The 18,693-nt window shown below is 38.0% G+C and overlaps 4 protein-coding genes across 4 annotated transcripts; 1 reads left to right on the top strand and 3 right to left on the bottom strand.

Annotated features, from left to right (window-relative positions):
- The first annotated feature begins 973 nt into the window (after window positions 1-973).
- Window positions 974-3,966, top strand: LOC127634570 (adiponectin-like). Its single transcript, XM_052114185.1, has 3 exons — window positions 974-1,049; window positions 1,961-2,194; window positions 2,438-3,966. The coding sequence occupies exons 2-3, from the start codon at window positions 1,966-1,968 to the stop codon at window positions 2,992-2,994; spliced, it is 786 nt and encodes a 261-aa protein (XP_051970145.1). The 5' UTR covers window positions 974-1,049; window positions 1,961-1,965; the 3' UTR covers window positions 2,995-3,966.
- Window positions 3,967-4,218: 252 nt separating this feature from the next.
- and1 (actinodin1) lies at window positions 4,219-10,298 on the bottom strand. The gene is made up of 5 exons (XM_052114307.1): window positions 10,159-10,298; window positions 8,893-8,983; window positions 7,956-8,000; window positions 7,658-7,785; window positions 4,219-6,261 (listed from the first exon to the last, which is right to left on the bottom strand). The coding sequence occupies exons 2-5, from the start codon at window positions 8,963-8,965 to the stop codon at window positions 4,732-4,734; spliced, it is 1,776 nt and encodes a 591-aa protein (XP_051970267.1). The 5' UTR covers window positions 8,966-8,983; window positions 10,159-10,298; the 3' UTR covers window positions 4,219-4,731.
- Window positions 10,299-11,408: 1,110 nt separating this feature from the next.
- On the bottom strand, window positions 11,409-15,917 carry cops9 (COP9 signalosome subunit 9). Its single transcript, XM_052114096.1, has 3 exons — window positions 15,724-15,917; window positions 12,385-12,457; window positions 11,409-11,580 (listed from the first exon to the last, which is right to left on the bottom strand). Exons 1-3 carry the CDS (start codon window positions 15,784-15,786, stop codon window positions 11,543-11,545), a joined length of 174 nt encoding a protein of 57 aa, XP_051970056.1. The 5' UTR covers window positions 15,787-15,917; the 3' UTR covers window positions 11,409-11,542.
- A 113-nt stretch (window positions 15,918-16,030) lies between these two features.
- On the bottom strand, window positions 16,031-17,633 carry otos (otospiralin). Its single transcript, XM_052114095.1, has 4 exons — window positions 17,561-17,633; window positions 17,316-17,382; window positions 16,849-16,872; window positions 16,031-16,557 (listed from the first exon to the last, which is right to left on the bottom strand). The coding sequence occupies exons 2-4, from the start codon at window positions 17,374-17,376 to the stop codon at window positions 16,370-16,372; spliced, it is 273 nt and encodes a 90-aa protein (XP_051970055.1). The 5' UTR covers window positions 17,377-17,382; window positions 17,561-17,633; the 3' UTR covers window positions 16,031-16,369.
- Between the last annotated feature and the right edge of the window lie 1,060 nt (window positions 17,634-18,693).

The following is an 18,693-nucleotide window of genomic DNA, read 5'->3' as shown; positions in this document are numbered from 1 at the left end:
CACAAGGAGGTTACCCCACGTGACTCTACCCTCCCTAGCAACCAGGCCAATTTGGTTGCTTAGGAGACCTGGCTGGAGTCACTCAGCACATCCTGGATTCAAACTCACCACTCCAGGGGTGGTAGTCAGCATCAATGCATACTGAGCTACCCAGGCCCCCTGCATTGTAAATTATAATAACAAACAACCATGTTCAATTAGTCAAGGAATGCTATTTTGCTTACAGCATTAAATGGTGAGGCAGGTAGGTTTAGATGTCAATAATTCAATAACGTTTAGACCAGACTTTCTTGATAGTACTGATATATGGTAAATAGATAAATAGTGCTTCTGATCAATTTATTATGGAGAACAGTTTAAAGAATAATGTGGGTATTGTTTGCAATGTTTTGTCACCACAGTAAAAGATGAAAACCGTCAAAACAGTTTGTTTAAGCTTTTTTTCTTGTATCTTCCAAACTAAATATCTCTGTTAAAAGCACTTGAAATAACACATGATATCAGCCACAAGGCGGCGCCCAATGATTAGATATCAGAGGTTCTATGGTAGCTGGCTATAGTGTATACTGATACACAGCAAGGAAAAATCCAACATAAATCAGGTCTTTTATTATTTATTTTTTTAAGTTTAAGGGTAATAGTTCTTACACACTTTCACTGGACAGTAGTCCAGTCTGCTCCTCTGCCCTCCTGAAAAATACCCCTAATGCTCAGAAATATTGTATTCAGTTCACAAATCAGCACCATACAATTGCCCTTAGATTCACACTAAATATGAATTCAGGCAAATGGAATAAATCAACTTAATGGCTAATACATTACCCAGACAATTAATGCTCTAACTCGTACACTATCTTATCTGCTCAATGTGAGAGTGTGACTTTGACCATTAGGTTGTTTAATACCACCAGCTGCTTTGCATGTCATGTAAGATATTTTTAGGGGTGGTTAGAAGAAACAGACACACAAGCTTCCAAAAACGCAACAGGACAACAGCTCAAGCTATCACTCTACACAAAGGATTGTAATGACACACTTTTGATAAAAAGGTATGACAACAAATAGTTTTCTACTCTTAATATTACCCATAGAATTAACAACATTTTTAATGTGGAAAATTATATGAGAATAATTTGTCCAAATTTACATTTTCTAAATTAATTTAAAGGGATAGTTCTAAAAAAAAAAAAAGTAATTCTCCTATCTTTTTCTCACCCTCATGCCATCCCAGATGTGTATGACTTTCTTCATTTTTTATGAACACAAAAGAAGATATTTAGAAGAATATATTAGCTCCATAGGTCCATACAATGCAAGTGAATGGTGACCAGAACTCCAAAAGTCATAAAGTCAGAATAAAGGTAATCCTATAAGACTCCAAGGGTTTAGTCCATGTCTTCTGAAGTGATCAAGTTGGTTTTGGGTGATATAACTTATTTTTCACTGTACATCTTGTCATTAGAGTCTCTAGGCACGAACATGATTTCAAGCTCGATTATACTTCCTATTCCTTGATGTATGCGCAGAACGCTATATGATGCAATAGGAAGTGTAATCAAGCTTTAAATCATGTTCACCAAGTAGATATAGAGTGAAAAAGGAGTTACATTTTGGTCTGTTCTCACCCAAAACTAACTGGAATGCTTCAGAAGACATTGATTTAACCACTGGAGTCTTAAGGGTTACTTTTATAATGACTTCATCTCCTTTTTGGAGTTCTGGTCACCATATACTGGCATTGTATGGACCTACAGAGCTGATACATTATTCTAAAAATCTTTATTTGTGTTCAGCAGAAGAAAGTCATCCACATATGGGATGACATGGGGTTGAGTAAAGCATTTTCATTTTAGGGTGACTTAACTCTTTAAGAGAAGCATTTGTTGACCAGAATCTTATTTAATGTGATTCCTTGTGCTTTTATTGACATTGTTAAAAGAAATGTGTGCTTTTTGAACAGATCACATGGCTCTTGCAGCAATATCAAAATGGATAGCTGTGCTTTGTGTGGTAATAATGGCAGCCAGACTGGGCATCTCTGAGGACGAGGGCACAGAGCTAATTGAACTGGACAGCTGGGAGCCCTGTGCCCGCAGGATGAGGGGTGTTTCTGGCACCCCTGGGTTTGATGGCATCCCTGGAAGGGATGGAAGGGATGGACGTGAGGGCAAAAAGGGAGATTTTGGAGACCAAGGTAATTTGCAGACGTTTAACGTTATATTGCACAGATGCAGTGGCCCAAAAAAATATTTGGACACTGAAGTAACACTTAATGCATGAATGTCTTTAAACAACAAAAATACATAACAAAAAGTTGCATTTTATTTATTTGTTATCATACAGAAAGCATTTCAGGAGCAACACAAGAGTGGATGATTCTCAGTTTTTCAGTTTTGACTTAAAAAAATTATCTTAATCTGACCTTTTCTTTGTTAAGGCACCAAAGGGCCAATTGGAGAGCCTGGTGAGCTAGGAGATGAGGGATCTGCAGGGAAAAGAGGGTTTCCTGGAAATCCAGGTCTGAAAGGAGCGCATGGAGAGAGTTCCTTCCCCTACCACTCAGCTTTTAGCATGGGACTCACAGGTAAAATCAGCTCCACCATAGGTCCCATTCGCTTTACCAAGACCTTCTACAATGAGCAGCACAACTATGATGTCATCTCTGGAAAGTTTCGCTGCTCTATTCCTGGGATCTACTACTTCACGTATCACCTTACCATCAATGGGAAGGAGACCAAGGTAGCCATGTTCCAAAACGGCCGGACTGTGGCTTTCACACTTGACCAGTTCCACAATGGAAATCTGGATCAGGCCTCAGGAGGGGCGATTTTAAACTTAGCAGCTGGAGATGAGATTTGGTTACAGCTGTATGATGAGGGTGCAGACATATTTGATGCAGAGATTTATGCTGATAACAACAATGACTCCACTTTCACTGGCTTCCTTTTGACTCCTAAAATACTAAGCAGCCCATTTGATAACCGAAGACGCTGAAACATACCTCTTGCTCTTGTCAGTTTATATCTGTATCCATATCCTTAATGGTTTAATACAGCATGCCAAGGTTATTTACAGTGTGTTTGGGTTTTTTGTGCAGTCATCACTTAATGAAACAGCATTTAAATTAAAACAAATGCTGAAAAGTTCAGCATTGCTGATCGCCAGCAAATGTTGTGTTTTGGAAGTTCATGCAGGTCTAATCTGTTATTATCAGAAGGGACACATCATCTTTTGGAAAGTTGAAGTTAAGCTTATGTTGTCTCTGTTTACATCTTCTCTTAGTTCAGTCAATAGCCAAGACATGTTACATCTAAGCCAACTGGCTTCCTCCCAGTACAGCAGTTGGTGTGCAGTTTAGCATGCTTCATTCTCTGAGATATTTATAATCAATGGTCAAGGTCAGTCTATATACCAACACTCTCAGCTATGACCTGATAATTAAGTTATGTTATTATATCATCCTATTGAGAATTTGTATTTATTAAAATGTATTAAAAGTGTTCTTAGGCTAGTGGAGGTACAGTGTATGTGTCACCACTTCTTAGGACCCTTTCTAGGGTTTTAAAGGGAAAATAAAATGTGTGTCATCATATACTCACCCATATGACATTTTTTCTTTAATAAAAATTCAAAAAGCGATTGTGCTCTTTAGAACAATCAAAGAGATGTTATCTTTAGTCAACTTTTAACTGTATTGTATGGGGGGAGAAAATCAAATGAAAGTCAATGGAAATTAAGGCTAATATTCTGCCTAACATCTCTGTTTGTGTTCCACAGAATAAAAGTCAGTTTAGTGATTTTTATTCTGAAGAAGTCATGCAAATTGATTGTCACATGGACACAGACTGTGATTGTGTTTATATGCTAATTTGGTGTTGAAAATGTCATCATGTTTTCACTATCATTGTGAATAAAGCTGAAAAAGTGGCATAATTAATTAGTATGTAGGTTTGGATTGCTTTGTTAATGACATCCTGTTCATAAACTGTCTGCTATAGTGCAATCATAATGTTGAAATAACAGTTGTTAAATGTAGAAATAATTAGTTTGTTTAAATTGCCAGTTTGTTAGTTATAACAAATATCCAAAAACAGCTCAAGATTGTTAAAGCTTTTATTTGAAACATTCAAAGAAATAAAATGAAAAAATAATTTGCAAACAAATTAGTCACATTTTAAGCAATAAAAAAAAAAAAAAAAAAAAACAAGGGTCCAGAAGTTCATTAAACATTCATTTGTAGGGAGATCGCTAGGTAAATCTACAGAGGAAAAATGCCAAAGATGGGAGAGGTGGTCACGATTACACTATATTCATGTACACTATTCACCTCTTAAACAATATTTGTTTTGTTTTGGGGGTTTTTCACAAAGATATGAAGAGCTATTTCACATACTACTCCATCAAAAGGGCATTGGGAAAGTACTAAGCACTCTCCCTGTCTGAAAGTCAATCTCCTAAAGGCACTGCAACACACAGTCAAGTTACATGGGCCAATGGAATCAGCAAAAAGTCACAAGAACCAAATAAATGATTTCCTATGCAAGTGCTATGAGACTCTAAAGCTAAGAAATACAGAAAACATGAAATTACATATGAGCAAACCATATTGTGTCTTTACATATCATGGCAGTTGGCGTGTGCATATTTTCTATTAGCGTACATTTCAATATTTATCTACAACCGACATTGTGTCCTTTTCTACATTTCTTGGCATACGTTGTCATGGATTCCTTATTTCTTTCTGTAGTCTCCTGTGTAGGCACGGTGGTCATCCTGACCAGGATACCGGTCACCGTAACCTCTCAGAATATCGTGAAAACTAGCTGCTCCTAGGTCCTGGGGGCCATATCCAGCATATGGATCCTCCTGCCCACTCATGTAGGCGTCATATTGCTGCTGGTCGTAGCCTGGGGTCTCAGAGTACGATTCCTCTCGATGTTGGGGGACCTCCTCATGGTGGGCTTGCTCATCACGGTGCTCCTGGGTTGGCTGATGCTCCTCTTGAGCTGAAGGACTGGCAAGTTCGGCCGCCTCAGGCTCATAGCGGCGTAAACGGCAATTTCTGTCATACTCTGGGTCGCAGTGAGGGTCAGGCTCAATTACCCCATTTCTGGTTCCGTCGGCATTTAAGTGGGGCTCATAGGCTTCGGTAGGGAAGGATGGCTTTCTGTGCACACCAGAGCGGGGCTCATTTTGGGAACCTAATGGATAACACTCTTCATCATAGCCAATGAAGCAGTCATACCCCTCTTTGGTCTTGCCTCTGGGTCCCAGAGGATGTTGGGAATCCTCCGGTTGGTGCCTTGGGGGCTGGAGTTGGCTGGGCAGGCGTCTACGCATATCAGCCCCAGCAGAAGCATCACGGAACATGGTGTAAGGGTCGTGACGAGGGCTGGGTGGTGCACGCATGGCCATGTCTTCTGATGCAGGCTCATCCTTTGCATTTTGAGGGGCCAAGCTGGCAAACCTTGTGGCTGTCAGAGGGTTGCAGTTGTCATCATAGAGAGGGTTGCAAGGTCTGTCCAAGGTGGGTGGAGAAGATGGGGCTTCCATGTTCTGGGCAGAGGCCAGAGCAGCAGCATGAGCACAGTATGGGTCAACACGGGGGTCACAATGTGGATAACTCTGGTACAGACCAGATGATGCCTTCTGGACCAGGTGGGGGAGACAGTGAGGTTCAGTCTTAGGGTCACAGCCAAGATGGGCATAGGATGGGCCCAGGGCAGCAGCAGGCTTGTATCCATGGGCAGCAGCAGGCTTGTATCCGTAAGCAGCACGCAGGTGGTACTGCAGACACTCAACGTCTTCAGCTTCACAGATGCGCAACAGCTCAGCCCTTTGCTGAGCTGACAGGAAGGGCTGCACCAATTGGGAATAATGGTAGTAGCCAGAATGTGGATCCTTCACCACAGGGGTGTGGAGGTAGGCTGCGGCTTTCACTGGAGCAGGGGCAGGAGCAGGAGCTGCAGCTTTGACAGGCGCCGGGGCCGGGGCCAGGTATGGATAATACGAATATCCCATTGAATACAAGCAGTGTGGATCTCTGTAAGGGTCACAGGACTTAACTGGAGCAGGCACTGGTGGCTCAGCTTTGGGTTTGGGCCTACTTGTATAGGAGGCCACACAGTTTGGGTCATCAGACTCAACACAAGATTTGTAGATGTCACCGAGGTGTTGCAGGTACACTTTGTAGGAGCGCCGTGCCTCAGCACGATTCTTGTTCTGCAAGTAGGCCAGATAGACGCGATCCAACTGTGCAACCTGAGAGAACAACGAATTGTCTTGATTCTGTACATTGATTAAGCAAGCACCACAAAACACAAGTACCCTTAAAGGAACAATTTTAATTCTTATAATTTACTCACCCTCATGCCATCTTTTTTGAAGGATGAATGGTTTGTTTTTGTCCAAATAATTTAAGTCAATGGGTTCCAAAATGTAGCTTCATTCTCCAAAATGGACATAAAGGCAGCATAAGTATAATCCATTTGGCTCAAGTGGTTTAATCCATATCTTCTGAAACAATATGATAGCTTTGGGTGATAAACAAAGCAAAAATTCTGTCCTTATTGACCAAAATGCTTTCCTTCCACCCAATTCTCCAATGCATGTTTATGTGAGAAATGCATTCACATGTTCTCGTGCTTGACACATGCACGTTTGCAAGTTTCTGCGAGAACTGACATGTGCACGATACAACCGGAAGTTCTCAGCATCAAGTGTGAGGTTGTGTAAATTAGCTTCTCTAATTGGAGAGCTGGGTGGAAGACTGCGTTTAGCTTTTTGTCATTCACACAAAGCTATCATATCGATTCAGAAGGTATGGATTAAACCAATCATGTTATATGGATTCTTCTTATGCTGCCTTTGTCCTTTTTGGATTTTAAAAGGTTTGGACCCCACTGACTTGCATTGCATGGACAAAAACAAATCAGTCATTCTTTTAAAAGATCTTCTTTTGTGTTTCTCAGAAGAAAGTCACACAAGTTTGAATGGCATGAATTTAATTTTTTTGGTGAACTTTAATCGAGGCATACATCTCATCCTTATAAGATTAAGTCTCATGATCCAGTTTGGGGTCTCAAAGACCATGATGGCATTTTATTAACTAAAAAAAAGTTAATGAACTTGTCATATTTGAGCTGATTTTAAACAAAATTTCTAATTAATAACATTTTTCAAAGGTCCTTCATGAAAACTTTTAACATTACTTCTGTTTGGTGTCTCTGAAACTCTAGTTATTAAACCTAAGTAAATGCAATGCATTTTCACATGTGTACACTGTGTAAGTAAACTGGATTTCTTTTATTAAATTTTTTTGCTGGTTTCAGATTGTCCCCAAGTAGAAACAACATTACAAGAATGAATGCCAGTCACATTTCTGAAAAGTGTGTGCTCACTTAGTGATACAACTGAGGTCTAAAGCTTTAATAATATCTGCCTACTGTGTTTCAATTAGATCAGAGGAACATATTACAAATTTGAAGGAAAATAAGAAGCGATTTTTACATATATATATATTATTGGAGTCTCTGGGATTCCAAACATAAACACAGAAATGTAACATCTGAAATATCTCAACGACAGAGGGTTAAGCTTGTTGTAGGACCTGCAGGGGCATTGTGTTTGCTGTGTGGGTCATAACTGCTGTACTCACTCCTTCTTGATTTCCAGTGTCTGTGAAGTATTTGTACCAACCCCAGAAGTCAGAGTGCTGCTTGTACCAACTGATGTTTCTCCTGTTGCGAATTAGTCTTGTTGGGCTTGCCTCATCATTGGTTCCATCTATGAAAAATAGTTATTTTTTTGTGAAAACCTTATATTCACACTATAACAATGTGCTTTAAAAGTTGTAAAACACGCAAATTATTATGTTGTGGTTTGGAGCTTTTTTGGATTCCTGGATTTAGACTTTAGAAAGACACTGTTGGAACAGAAGCATAAGCCATACTTACCATCTCCTTTTAAACGCTGGGCTACAGGGCCAGCCAGCAGAAACCCTGTTATACAAAAAAGGGTAGAGAGAGGGGAAAAATTAGGGGGTCCAGGTCTCAACCAGATGTTGCATTTGTCAAAGACAGAGCACAAAATGCTTACAGACAATAATGACCCAATGGGCTGAGGGAAGCAGGATGCAGTTTTACAGGTTTGGGTGGGAAGGGACGGTGGTAATATACTGGGTATTGTAGGAAATTAATCTTCAAACAGTGCACATCAGCACTTTGATGCCTGGCAGCAGGGGGGCTGCGATAACTAGGCCCCTCTAAAAGCAAAACTAATAAAATCTACTAAGGGAAAAGCATACCTACAGGTGAACCTTATTATCCTAGCATTGCAGGGAAAATGGATGAACCAGCAAATTTTCCACCATATGTTTCTGAAGGTGATGTTTGTCTCTGCTAAAAAGTGGGTTTTGGATATGTTGTATTTAATGTGAGGATACTGAACAGAAGATCTCAGTGTCTTGAACATTGTGTTAGGGACATAAAGTGAATGTTGCTCTTTATCAGCATATTTATTTTTATGAGATTGTAAAAGTGCTGGCACATCTGGAAACTGGGGTATTTGAGTTTTGCTGACCACCTTTAATTATTTTACCAGTTACAAAGTAAAAGCAAAGGCCTGGCACCCAGACACCTGATAGCTCCTCATTTGCAACAGGGCTTTTGGGGGGATTTCAGTCAGATGATACAAAGGGGCTTCTAACAGATCTGGAATTTTATCTTAGAACTGTTAATGAGTTATGAATATATTAAATTACTCTTTAGCAGTTCAATTATGAAATTCCAGATCTGTCAGAATTGTGTGTATATATATATATACACTGTTAAACATTATTCTGTAAATACAAAAACTGTCAGGAAAACTGTAGAGCAGTTTGAATCATATTACCAGGTAATAACAGTGTTGCTAGCAGCACTCCAGTGAACACATGGAAGAGGGAAAATCCCCTCAAACGTGTCATCCTTAACCTTCCTGATTCCTGTGGATGAATTAAATTAATTATAACATTTTAATTGTTTCCTTTTTAATATTAATTATAGCATTTGAATTCTATATTTCTAATGTAATCATCATATTTTCTCAGACATGCTAAGCAAAATTCTTAAAAACATGATATAAATGTGTTATCTAGACTAGATCTAACTTGATATGATGCACTTTTATATTAAAGAATATAATAACAGTTATGAGAGTTTATATTAACATGAGCTATTATGAGTGTGAGAGATAGAGAGAGAGAGGAGAGAGAGAGAGAGAGAGAGAGAGAGCTTGCTACTTGGAAAACACACATTGCTCCACTTCTTGATATTATAGATTTTTCAATTTTAAGTATTTTAAGTTTCATATGTATTGGTTAAAGGAATACTCCAGGTCCAATACAAGTTAAGCTCAATCGAAAACATTTGTGGTTAAATGTTAATACCACAAAAACATTATTTCGACTCATCCCTCCTTCTCTTTAAAATACACACAAATCGAGGTTGCATTGAGGCACTCACAATGGATGTGAATGGGGGCCATTTTTGAAGGGTTTAAAGACAGTATATTTAAGCTTATGCATTTATAAAAGTGTGATTAGAGTGTAAAATGTAACATTACACAGAAGTAATTTTATCACACTAAAATCGTATTAACATGCATACTGTTAACGTCATGTGGCTATACTGCTGAAACGTATTGTAACGCTTACAAATTGGCTCCATTCATTTCCATTGTGAATGCCTCACTGTAACCTTGATGTTTGCTGTTTTTAAAGAAAAGGAGGGATGTTCATTTTTGTGGTAATCAACATTTGCTGTCGATTGACCTTAACTTGAACTGAATCTGGAACAATACCTTTAATGTTAAAAAAATTTTTGTTCAATTCACACCTGAGTTCTGTGTATCTCTCAGCTGTACATTTGCAATTTAATTTATAAAATCACTTATATAATTTGAAGCTAAATATTATCCCATAATATCACTGTCCATGTCAGTTCCCATCTTGTACACCTTTTAAGCAGTTTTTTGCTCTCTGTAACTGGGGCACCTTTTATAATTAAATACTTATATGATGTGTAATTAAATCTAGAATAATCAATTGTTATATTAAGTAAGGAGTTATTCATTTTTAATCTGACAAAATGAGTTGAAGCAAGGGTTTAAGTGTCTTACCTGTGTTAGGATGTGAACCGTTGGGCAGAGGCAGTCTGCCACAGAGCTGACTGGGCCTTGATGTTCAACTACAGCTGACTGGCTGCAAGAGGATGGTGAGCCAAATCCCTTATGTACTACTGTATCAACACACCCCTGTACATAGACTGTGCTACCACTGAAAACCTGGTCACAATTTAAACCCAACCTTGATAATTAAGAACAAAAAAGGTGCATCCCATGGGGACGAGTGCATGCTGCTTCGAACACTGCGATTGGCCTTCTCTAGGCCAGCTAGTCGACCAATAAGGTGTTGTAATTATAGACAGAGTGAGAGACAGCATAGAAGATAATATCTCTTGTTTAATGTTTTGAGGGGAAAGAAGGAAAAATGCTGAAGGGGAAAAAAATCAGGACGTGAGCATGTATGAAAATGTTTTAATGAACTTTCTGTCATTTCTATAAATACACTTATTTTAAGACAACACAAATCTAATTTCACCTGCAATTGCTCTGAATATTTTTGTGGATTTCTATAGTTGATTTCAGGTCTACTGGTGGCAAATAAAAAAAACTTGCGTAACTTGAGAATTTAAACATTTTTTTTGTTTGTTTTTCTGAGTATTCATACAAGCCCAAATATTTTTTGTTTTAGTTCTTTTAGTTAAAATTGGCCAATAAGTTTGAAGATTTACATTTTAGTCCATGTAAGTAACACGTTGCATATAACCACAAGAGATTGAACATTCGAATATCTATGACCAGCTTATTGTATCGCAAATGAAATGCACTCGAGTGTAGCAAAAAGTGTGAAAGCCTCAAGGGTGAATTTTAATACGCCAAGCACCAGCTCAATACATCATCGCACAATTAACAGTATAGAATTACTTTAGAAGTAATAATTCACTATTAAAACACTGTTTGATATGGCAGTGTCAGGGATCAATGTATGGCTTGTTTAATTGTGATTGTACCAGAAAAAGTGATTATGTTGTCAGTTCAGATATATATATATATATATATATATATATATATATATAAAAAAAATTTCAATGTCAGAGATGAGTCTAAAACATCTGTCTTTATGTTAACAGTGGATCGCACATGTAATTATGCCACTTTACAGGTGTTCGGGAATGTGCAAAAACCAACAATCAAGACTAGAAACAGATTTCAGCCTAGGGAAGAAAAACATTTACAATAATTCCAACTTTTGACTTGGAATGTCTGTGATTTTTTTTCAATGTAGAAACATCTGGCACGAGGAAGTCTTATTATTTCACAAAAGTTTATTGACAAACAAAACTTAAAAGTTCACAATATAGCATCACAAGATAAAACAAATTCCATGTACAACAATGCAAATTTTATACAATCATGAAATCCATCCTATTTGTCCTTTTCATCACTGAATATCATCGTCATCAAATAGATCCTCAAAATCTGTGGGAACAAAAGTGTAAAAAGTTATGCACAACACAAGGAATCTTTTCTCTTTGAATATCCATTCAGTACTTTTTAGTCAGCAACAAAAATGTGATCAAATGTGTGCACCTCAGAATACCTTGATGTAAAACAGCCTTAATAAGTAGTTGTTTTTTTAATCATTTGCACACATGAATCTATAATATTCCATTCTTTTTGTACTTTTAATAAAATAAGACTATAAACCCTTGTCCGGGATCTGGCTTATTTTCTGTAAATCTTTCAAAAAGACCCCCTGATAAAAATGCCCCCGAGTGACACGTATTCAGCGACATCAAACACTACAGATGGATACAGAGGCTCTAAAGAGGGAAGACCTGCTGCGCTGGAGCCAATGAAGGCCAATAAAAGTGCTTTACATGAGCCCAGCTTCATACCTCCTTTACTCTTTAACTGCCTGTTTTTAGGTCATCCTGTGCCAAGCTGGAACTACCTTTATTTTCACTGTATAAGGGAGGTGGAAAGCATAAATAAAATTGTGGAGTCTGCTAACTAAAGCACTCAGTAATATTGTGTAGCCAAGCAAACAAAAGAAAACATCAACTTAATATATATATTTTTTTAGTTTAGGCACAATTCAGGTAATAACCTTAAACAGGTAATGTAAACTTATTTAAAAAATAATAATAATTCAGATATCCATTATAAGATGCAATGTTTTAAAACTACATTTTTGACAATCATTGAATTTCTTCACATTGAACCCATATTGGACATCAGGTCAATGAGATTTCAGTCATGTATGGAGTTTTTGTGAATCACCATTGAAAAAGTCTGAATGCACTGCCTTCTCATTGGCTGCCAAGTCCATCAGCAGTCCACTGCTACCCCCTGCCTGTCAACACACATCATACCTACATTCAGTCAAGTCAGTTTATTTGCACATTAGATATTGTTTGTTTCATGCTAAAATGTTCCAGCTTTTCACAGAATAATGCCTTAAAGATAGTTCACCCACAAATGAAAACTCTCATCATTTACTCACCCTCATGCCATCCCAGATTTGAATGACTTTAGGTCTTCTGCTGAACTCAAAGATTTTTAGACAAATATCTCAGCACTGTAGGTCCTCAAAATGCAAGTGAATGGTGATCAGAACTTTGAAGGTCCAAAAAGCACAAACTCAATACTTAAGTAATTTTTACTATAAATCTCCACTTTCACATGCTTCTTCTATTGTTTTTGGCCTTTCACATTATTTGTGCATATCGCCACCTACTGGGCAGAAAGTAGAAAATACATAAAGGACATAAATATGTATCCATTTATCACCCACACCTATAATATCACTTCTGAAGATATATGGATTTCATGTTGTCTTTATATGCTTTCTGGACCTTCAAAGTTCTGGCCACCATTCAGTTGTATTGTATGGACCTGCAAAGCTGATATACTCTTCTATAAATCTTTGTTTGTGTCCCACATAAGACAGTCGCAATCATCTGGGATGGCATGAGGGTGAGTAAATGATGAGAGATTTTAATTTTGGGGTGAACTATATCTTTAATATATCCAGTGAGCAAGCCTAAAGGTGCGTACACACTGCCAGCGAAATCGCGCGCGACAACGACTCAATATCATTCATTTTCAATGCGAGTAGTGATGTGTCGTTCATGAACGATTCGTTCATTTTGAACGAATCTTTAATATGACTCGGGACTACCGAGTTGTCTCAGAGAGTGAGTCGTTCATTTTGTGTTGACCGTGCATGCGCGCAACATCGCATAAGGTACATGAAGTCATAAATGATTAGTTCATCTTTCGCGAGTCTTCGGGTTCGGCCGGGTCCGAGTCTTTCGTTCTTCCTGTCAGTCCCATAGAGACTATGCTGTCAGTACCGGAAAGAGAAATGATTAGTTCATCTCTTCGGTTTCGAGTCGTTCGTTCTTCAAGTCAGACTCACAAACCCATAGCACTATGCATTTTGCATATTGTGATTTAAGTTATATGGTCACTCTGTGGCTTTATAGTGTCCTTTTCATTCTTATTTATTTTTTATTTATTTTTATTTAATTCCTTTTTGGATAGTTATCCAATTTTTTTTAAAGCATTGTTGGCAAAAAATAATAAAAAAAAATAGGTTTATTAAATAACTGCATATTTAAGTTATATACTGTGACTTTTCACAAAACAACTCGTAGACTTTTTAGGTGATTTTTTATGGACTAAAAAACATAATGAATGGAAAAATGCATGAATACTACATTCTACATTACTACATTCAATGTTATAGAAAAGAATCTTCATGACAGAAATTCACAAATACATATGAAAAAAGATACAATTTGAGACCAGAAACGTAACATGTAACTGTAAAAGTAAAAATCAAATAAAAAACTAACTACAACATGTTTGTAAGAATGATGTGAATTATGAACTAGGTTAAGTATTTAATAGGGCTGTCACGTGACAAAAGAACGAAGGACTCAGACTCGAAAGATGAACTAATCATTTCTGTCTCTGCATAGTGCTGTGCTATGGGTTTGTGAGTCTGACTTGAAGAACGAACGACTCGAACCGAAGAGACGAACTAATCATTTCTCTTTCCGGTACTGACAGCATAGTCTCTATGGGACTGACAGGAAGAACGAAAGACTCGGACCCGGCCGAACCCAAACCCGAAGACTCGAGAGTCGAGACTTGAACTAATCATTTATCTTTCCGGATCCGGACCGGTATGCTGCATGTGCATGCAGTCAGTGAGTGCATTGGCTGCTGTCACACCACACGGCCCACACACAGACACTGACGAGTCGACATCGACAACTAAGTATTTTTAACGTTTTGAAGTTCGAACCCGATGACACAAGAGGCGGAGAAAAAGGAGGTGGGGTGAACTAACTGCAATAGCTTAAACTTAAGACCCAATTAATAAATTAACATTTCGGTTTCTTATAAATTGGCTTTGGCTGCATTACCCTATAGTTTATTTTTATTTATTTATTTCAAATTGAATCAACATTTTCGTAAGTAGACTACTTGATGTTTTGGGCTATTTAACATGACATTTAATTATATTCTGCTGAAATGAACGAAATGACTCGAAAAAAGATTCGTTCATTTTGCTGAACGAGACTCAAAGATCCGAGTCAGTAAAATGATCCGAACTTCCCACCACTAAATGCGAGCACAGCGACTTCCGGCGACACGAGCTGTCGCGACCGTTGGCGCTAGATGTGGGCGTGTCCAGCGACGCGACAAAGTTGAGAAAAGTTCAACTTTGGAGCGACTAACGGAAGCGACAGCCAACAGGAGAGACGACGGGAGAGCTCAAGTGATCCTTCTCTCTCTCTCTCTCTCTCTCTCTCAGGTCCTGCAGTAACGGAAAGATGGATGAAAGGCTAATTCTTGCTGTTAGAAATTTTCCAGTGCTCTATGATATGTCTCTTCCCACGCACAAGGACATTTTTAAGAAAAATACTGCGTGGAAAAGTGTATCTGAGATCGCGGGGATTTTATGGACCCAGACAGAACGGCATTTGCATTTTCGCCGCAGATAAACAGCCGCTCTGGCAAACAGCACGCCTGGTTTCACATTCATCTTTGATATAAAGCATTTTATGTACTGATTCCATTTATATTTAGTCTTTTCGCTCCAAAATGTTTGTTTTTAGTGGCAAGAAAAGAGATTCGCTGTCAACAGCAATGGAATGACATCCGTGAATATCATTTATAAACGTTACTAGGCAACCAGTAGTGGGAACACCCACTAGCGACTTCACCGCCAGCCACTGGCGACCTGCAGCGATAAAGTCGCTGGCAGTGTGTACGCACCTGCGACAATGGCAAGGAAAAACAACTCGGCAATCAATACATGTCTCTTGCCAATTCGTTTATGTAAACCCAATTAATTCATGCATTTTAGAACAAATAACGAGCCACAAATGCTGTTATTCATAAAACACAAATAATTTAACTAATAATATCTGTATTTGTGGGGAATTGTACTTTTGCAATATAAAAGCCATACAACGGACATGTTGTAGTCTATACGGAGAGAAATAAGCGAAATATGAACAAGTAGACTGTGTTTAAACTTAAAGACACGCTTTCAGATGTTTTATGACAGACTATCGCATACAAACATGTGCAAAGACAAACCTCATCGAGATCGACATACGGACCGGCTCCCTCAGGAAACATTTCATCGATTGCTGGCTTCATATCTTCGGCATGAGTGTTTAAATTCAAAGATGAATTAATTGCCAACTTATGTATTTATTCAGCAATACAGCTCAGTCTTACATTCACCAAAGCAAATCCTCAAACGAGTCTCCCGGTTTCCGGTTGTGTGTGTGTGTGTGATATGAAAATGCAACCGGCTAGAAAACTGGTCCAATGGCTCGGTTGGAGAACTGGCCCTGATTCGCTCAGATTTATTGTAATGATGGTATTAAAATCATTTTTATGCGCCAGGATGCCATTTTATTGTTTATATACATAATACTGTATGATTCACACACATAACATTTGCTTTTTTTCTGTCTCCGTCACTTTTTGTAGCTGCAGTACATTTGCACTTACAAAGGAAGGCTAGTAAAATACCAAACAATGAATCTAATAATACACAACATTAAAACTAATTGCTAGAGTCTTTTATGTTACTGGTAGTACTTTTAAGGATATAGCACACAATGGAAATGCAACATTCTAAAGCTATGAATGCATTTAGTATTATTTCTACAAATGTTATCGTTAACTTCTAATGACATAAACTAACTAGTACATGATCTAATCACATCCACACTCAGTGATCATGCTGCTCTGGCGCTTCATAGCCCAGCGTGTCACCCAGGTGTTGATGGGCGAAGAAAGTTCTGGCCATTTCATTAATCTGGCTGTAGGCCCCAATGCTGCGGAAGTATTCCACGTAGTTCCAGAAATCTGAGGTGGAATATGGCCAGTAGGGCACTGCTGGAGCCTCATCATAGGGTGCTATGTGTGAGAGAAACAGAGAGCTGGTGTATTCCAAGCATTCCTTGGAATACACCAAGTAGCATTCCTGCATTCCAAAATAAATGTGCCTAAATATGTCTCTAATCGTGCATTAACAGACATGCATACATGAAAACAGTGGTTGGAAAAAATCAGCACCAAACAAGAGTTTTAACCTTCATAGAATCAGACTGTTTGTTTAAATAAAAGTTGTGTCTTTAGGGATAACTTGGGAATTTTTAGTGCAACTATTAGTGTAGTGTAAACAAAATGAGTTGGTAGTCTGTTTACCCCCTTCAGGAATGAATCTGGCACCTGTAAGAGGAGAAGGTAGAGGAAGAGTGAATGAAATGAGAATTTCTCCCTTACAAAGAACTGATTCAGACATAGAGGACTGTGGATCCCCCTGAGGATTCAAAAAATGTGTGAATTTCCTCCCTAAATATTATTCTTAACTATGTACACACTGTTAAACACAAAATTCTGTTCAAAGTCCATAGTGTTTTCAGTATTTACCAGCTGTGATTCATGATTTGTTCTTTAGCATTTCTTCTAGTTTGTTTAATTGTAAAATAGGAAATATATCAAATGATTCTACTTTGTTAAAAACAATTGCTACAAAATATACTAGAATTATAGCATTTCTTATATTCAAATTTTTCTTTTTATTATTGTTATAGCTTTTCAAAGCAATGCCCTATAATAATAGTTGTAATAATAATAGTGATAAAAGGAATAATACATTTTATACTGCTTACCAATGAGATTATTGGCAAGAAAGCATATAAAGAAAACCCAAAAGAGCATATGCCACCTCATCCTTCCCTGGAAATAAAGAAGTGAGAAAATACAAAGACTTCTATCATTTTGAATTTTGTAACATTTAATAATAAATGTCTTCATTACATTATATTCATGCTTGCCCTTATAGCATGAGGGCCATAATGTATCCAGGAATATTTAAAAAATGGTCGATAATTGTTTTGGAAATAAACAGCATTACCTGATTTGCAGCTCTGATGAGGTCTGTCCGTTTCTGAGAGCTAAAACGATTTAGTGCTTCTCACAGGTCCTGCAGAGACTGGACTCTAGATTTAAGACATTTTTGTCCCCTCCCCAACCAAATCTACATCATCAAAACCCACCTCAAATTTGTTCATGTTATGTATTTCAAATTAAGTTGGCCCATGCAACATGCTTTTATAAACTGGGAAGCAGACATATGAATTATGTGAATTCCAAGAACATCTCAAAAGTCCATCAAACAACGATTCTTTAATATTCTATTATAAAGGGATATTTCACCCAAAAATGAAAATTGTTTAATCATTTACTCACCCTCATGCCATCCCAGATGTGTATAACTTTCTTTCTTTTGCTGAACACAAACAAAGATTTTGAGAAAAATATTTCAGCTTTGTAGGTCCTCACAATGCAAGTGAACTGGTTCCAAAAACATATAAAGGCAGCATAAAATTAATCCACTTGTCTCCAGTGGTTATATCCGTGTCTTCAGAAGCAATAGGTGTTGGTGTGAAAAAGATCAGCATTTAAGTTATTTTTTTACTTTAAATCTCCACCTTTCATTTTTACATTCTTCTTCTTTTGTTTTTGGTGATTCACATTCTTTGTGCATATCACAACCTACTGGGCAGTGAGAAAATTTTTTTGTAAAAAATGATTTAAATACTGACCTGTTTCTCACCCACACTTATCATATCATCCTGGCACTGACGGATACATCAACAGCTTCTCCTTCTTTCACACCCCTCGTCATACCGGGACGGTGGGGGAACAGGTTTGCTCATTCATAATAACTGGACTTTTTCTCCACAGGCTTCGCTATGTAACAATACATCTTTTGAATTCCATGCCGTTACTACAATGCAACCCACAAAAATACATGTTGTTGTCATCTATCGCCCTCCAAGTCAGCTGACAAGCTTTCTTGAGGAGTTGGATGTCCTGCTGTCCTCCTTGCCAGAGGATGGCAGGCCACTTGTGGTTCTTGACAATTTCAACATACACCAAGACAAGCCCCAGGCCACTGAACTGAATACTCTTCTGGCCTCATTTGATTTGGAAAGACTACACACCACAGCAACTCAGCAACAGATCGGGCAACCAACTGGACCT

Source organism: Xyrauchen texanus, chromosome 41 (genome assembly GCF_025860055.1).
Source record: "Xyrauchen texanus isolate HMW12.3.18 chromosome 41, RBS_HiC_50CHRs, whole genome shotgun sequence".
Lineage (NCBI taxonomy): Eukaryota > Metazoa > Chordata > Actinopteri > Cypriniformes > Catostomidae > Xyrauchen > Xyrauchen texanus.
This window is presented reverse-complemented; position numbering and strand designations above follow the sequence as displayed.

What these genes read in the sequence shown, in the direction of transcription:
- and1 (XM_052114307.1), bottom strand. Translation starts at nt 8,965, where the DNA reads ATGACACGTTTGAGGGGATTTTCCCTCTTCCATGTGTTCACTGGAGTG. An exon ending in CCAGCGTTTAAAAGGAGATG is followed by an intron (nt 7,786 to 7,955) that starts GTAAGTATGGCT and finishes TATTTTTCATAG; the next exon opens with ATGGAACCAATGATGAGGCA. An exon ending in ACACTGGAAATCAAGAAGGA is followed by an intron (nt 6,262 to 7,657) that starts GTGAGTACAGCA and finishes TTGTTCTCTCAG; the next exon opens with GTTGCACAGTTGGATCGCGT.
- LOC127634570 (XM_052114185.1), top strand. Translation starts at nt 1,966, where the DNA reads ATGGCTCTTGCAGCAATATCAAAATGGATAGCTGTGCTTTGTGTGGTA. An exon ending in GGGAGATTTTGGAGACCAAG is followed by an intron (nt 2,195 to 2,437) that starts GTAATTTGCAGA and finishes TTCTTTGTTAAG; the next exon opens with GCACCAAAGGGCCAATTGGA.
- otos (XM_052114095.1), bottom strand. Translation starts at nt 17,376, where the DNA reads ATGAGGTGGCATATGCTCTTTTGGGTTTTCTTTATATGCTTTCTTGCC. An exon ending in TCTTGCCAATAATCTCATTG is followed by an intron (nt 16,873 to 17,315) that starts GTAAGCAGTATA and finishes CTCCTCTTACAG; the next exon opens with GTGCCAGATTCATTCCTGAA. An exon ending in CAGATTCATTCCTGAAGGGG is followed by an intron (nt 16,558 to 16,848) that starts GTAAACAGACTA and finishes TCTCACACATAG; the next exon opens with CACCCTATGATGAGGCTCCA.
- cops9 (XM_052114096.1), bottom strand. Translation starts at nt 15,786, where the DNA reads ATGAAGCCAGCAATCGATGAAATGTTTCCTGAGGGAGCCGGTCCGTAT. An exon ending in CGTATGTCGATCTCGATGAG is followed by an intron (nt 12,458 to 15,723) that starts GTTTGTCTTTGC and finishes GTGTGTTGACAG; the next exon opens with GCAGGGGGTAGCAGTGGACT. An exon ending in GCATTCAGACTTTTTCAATG is followed by an intron (nt 11,581 to 12,384) that starts GTGATTCACAAA and finishes TTGTTCCCACAG; the next exon opens with ATTTTGAGGATCTATTTGAT.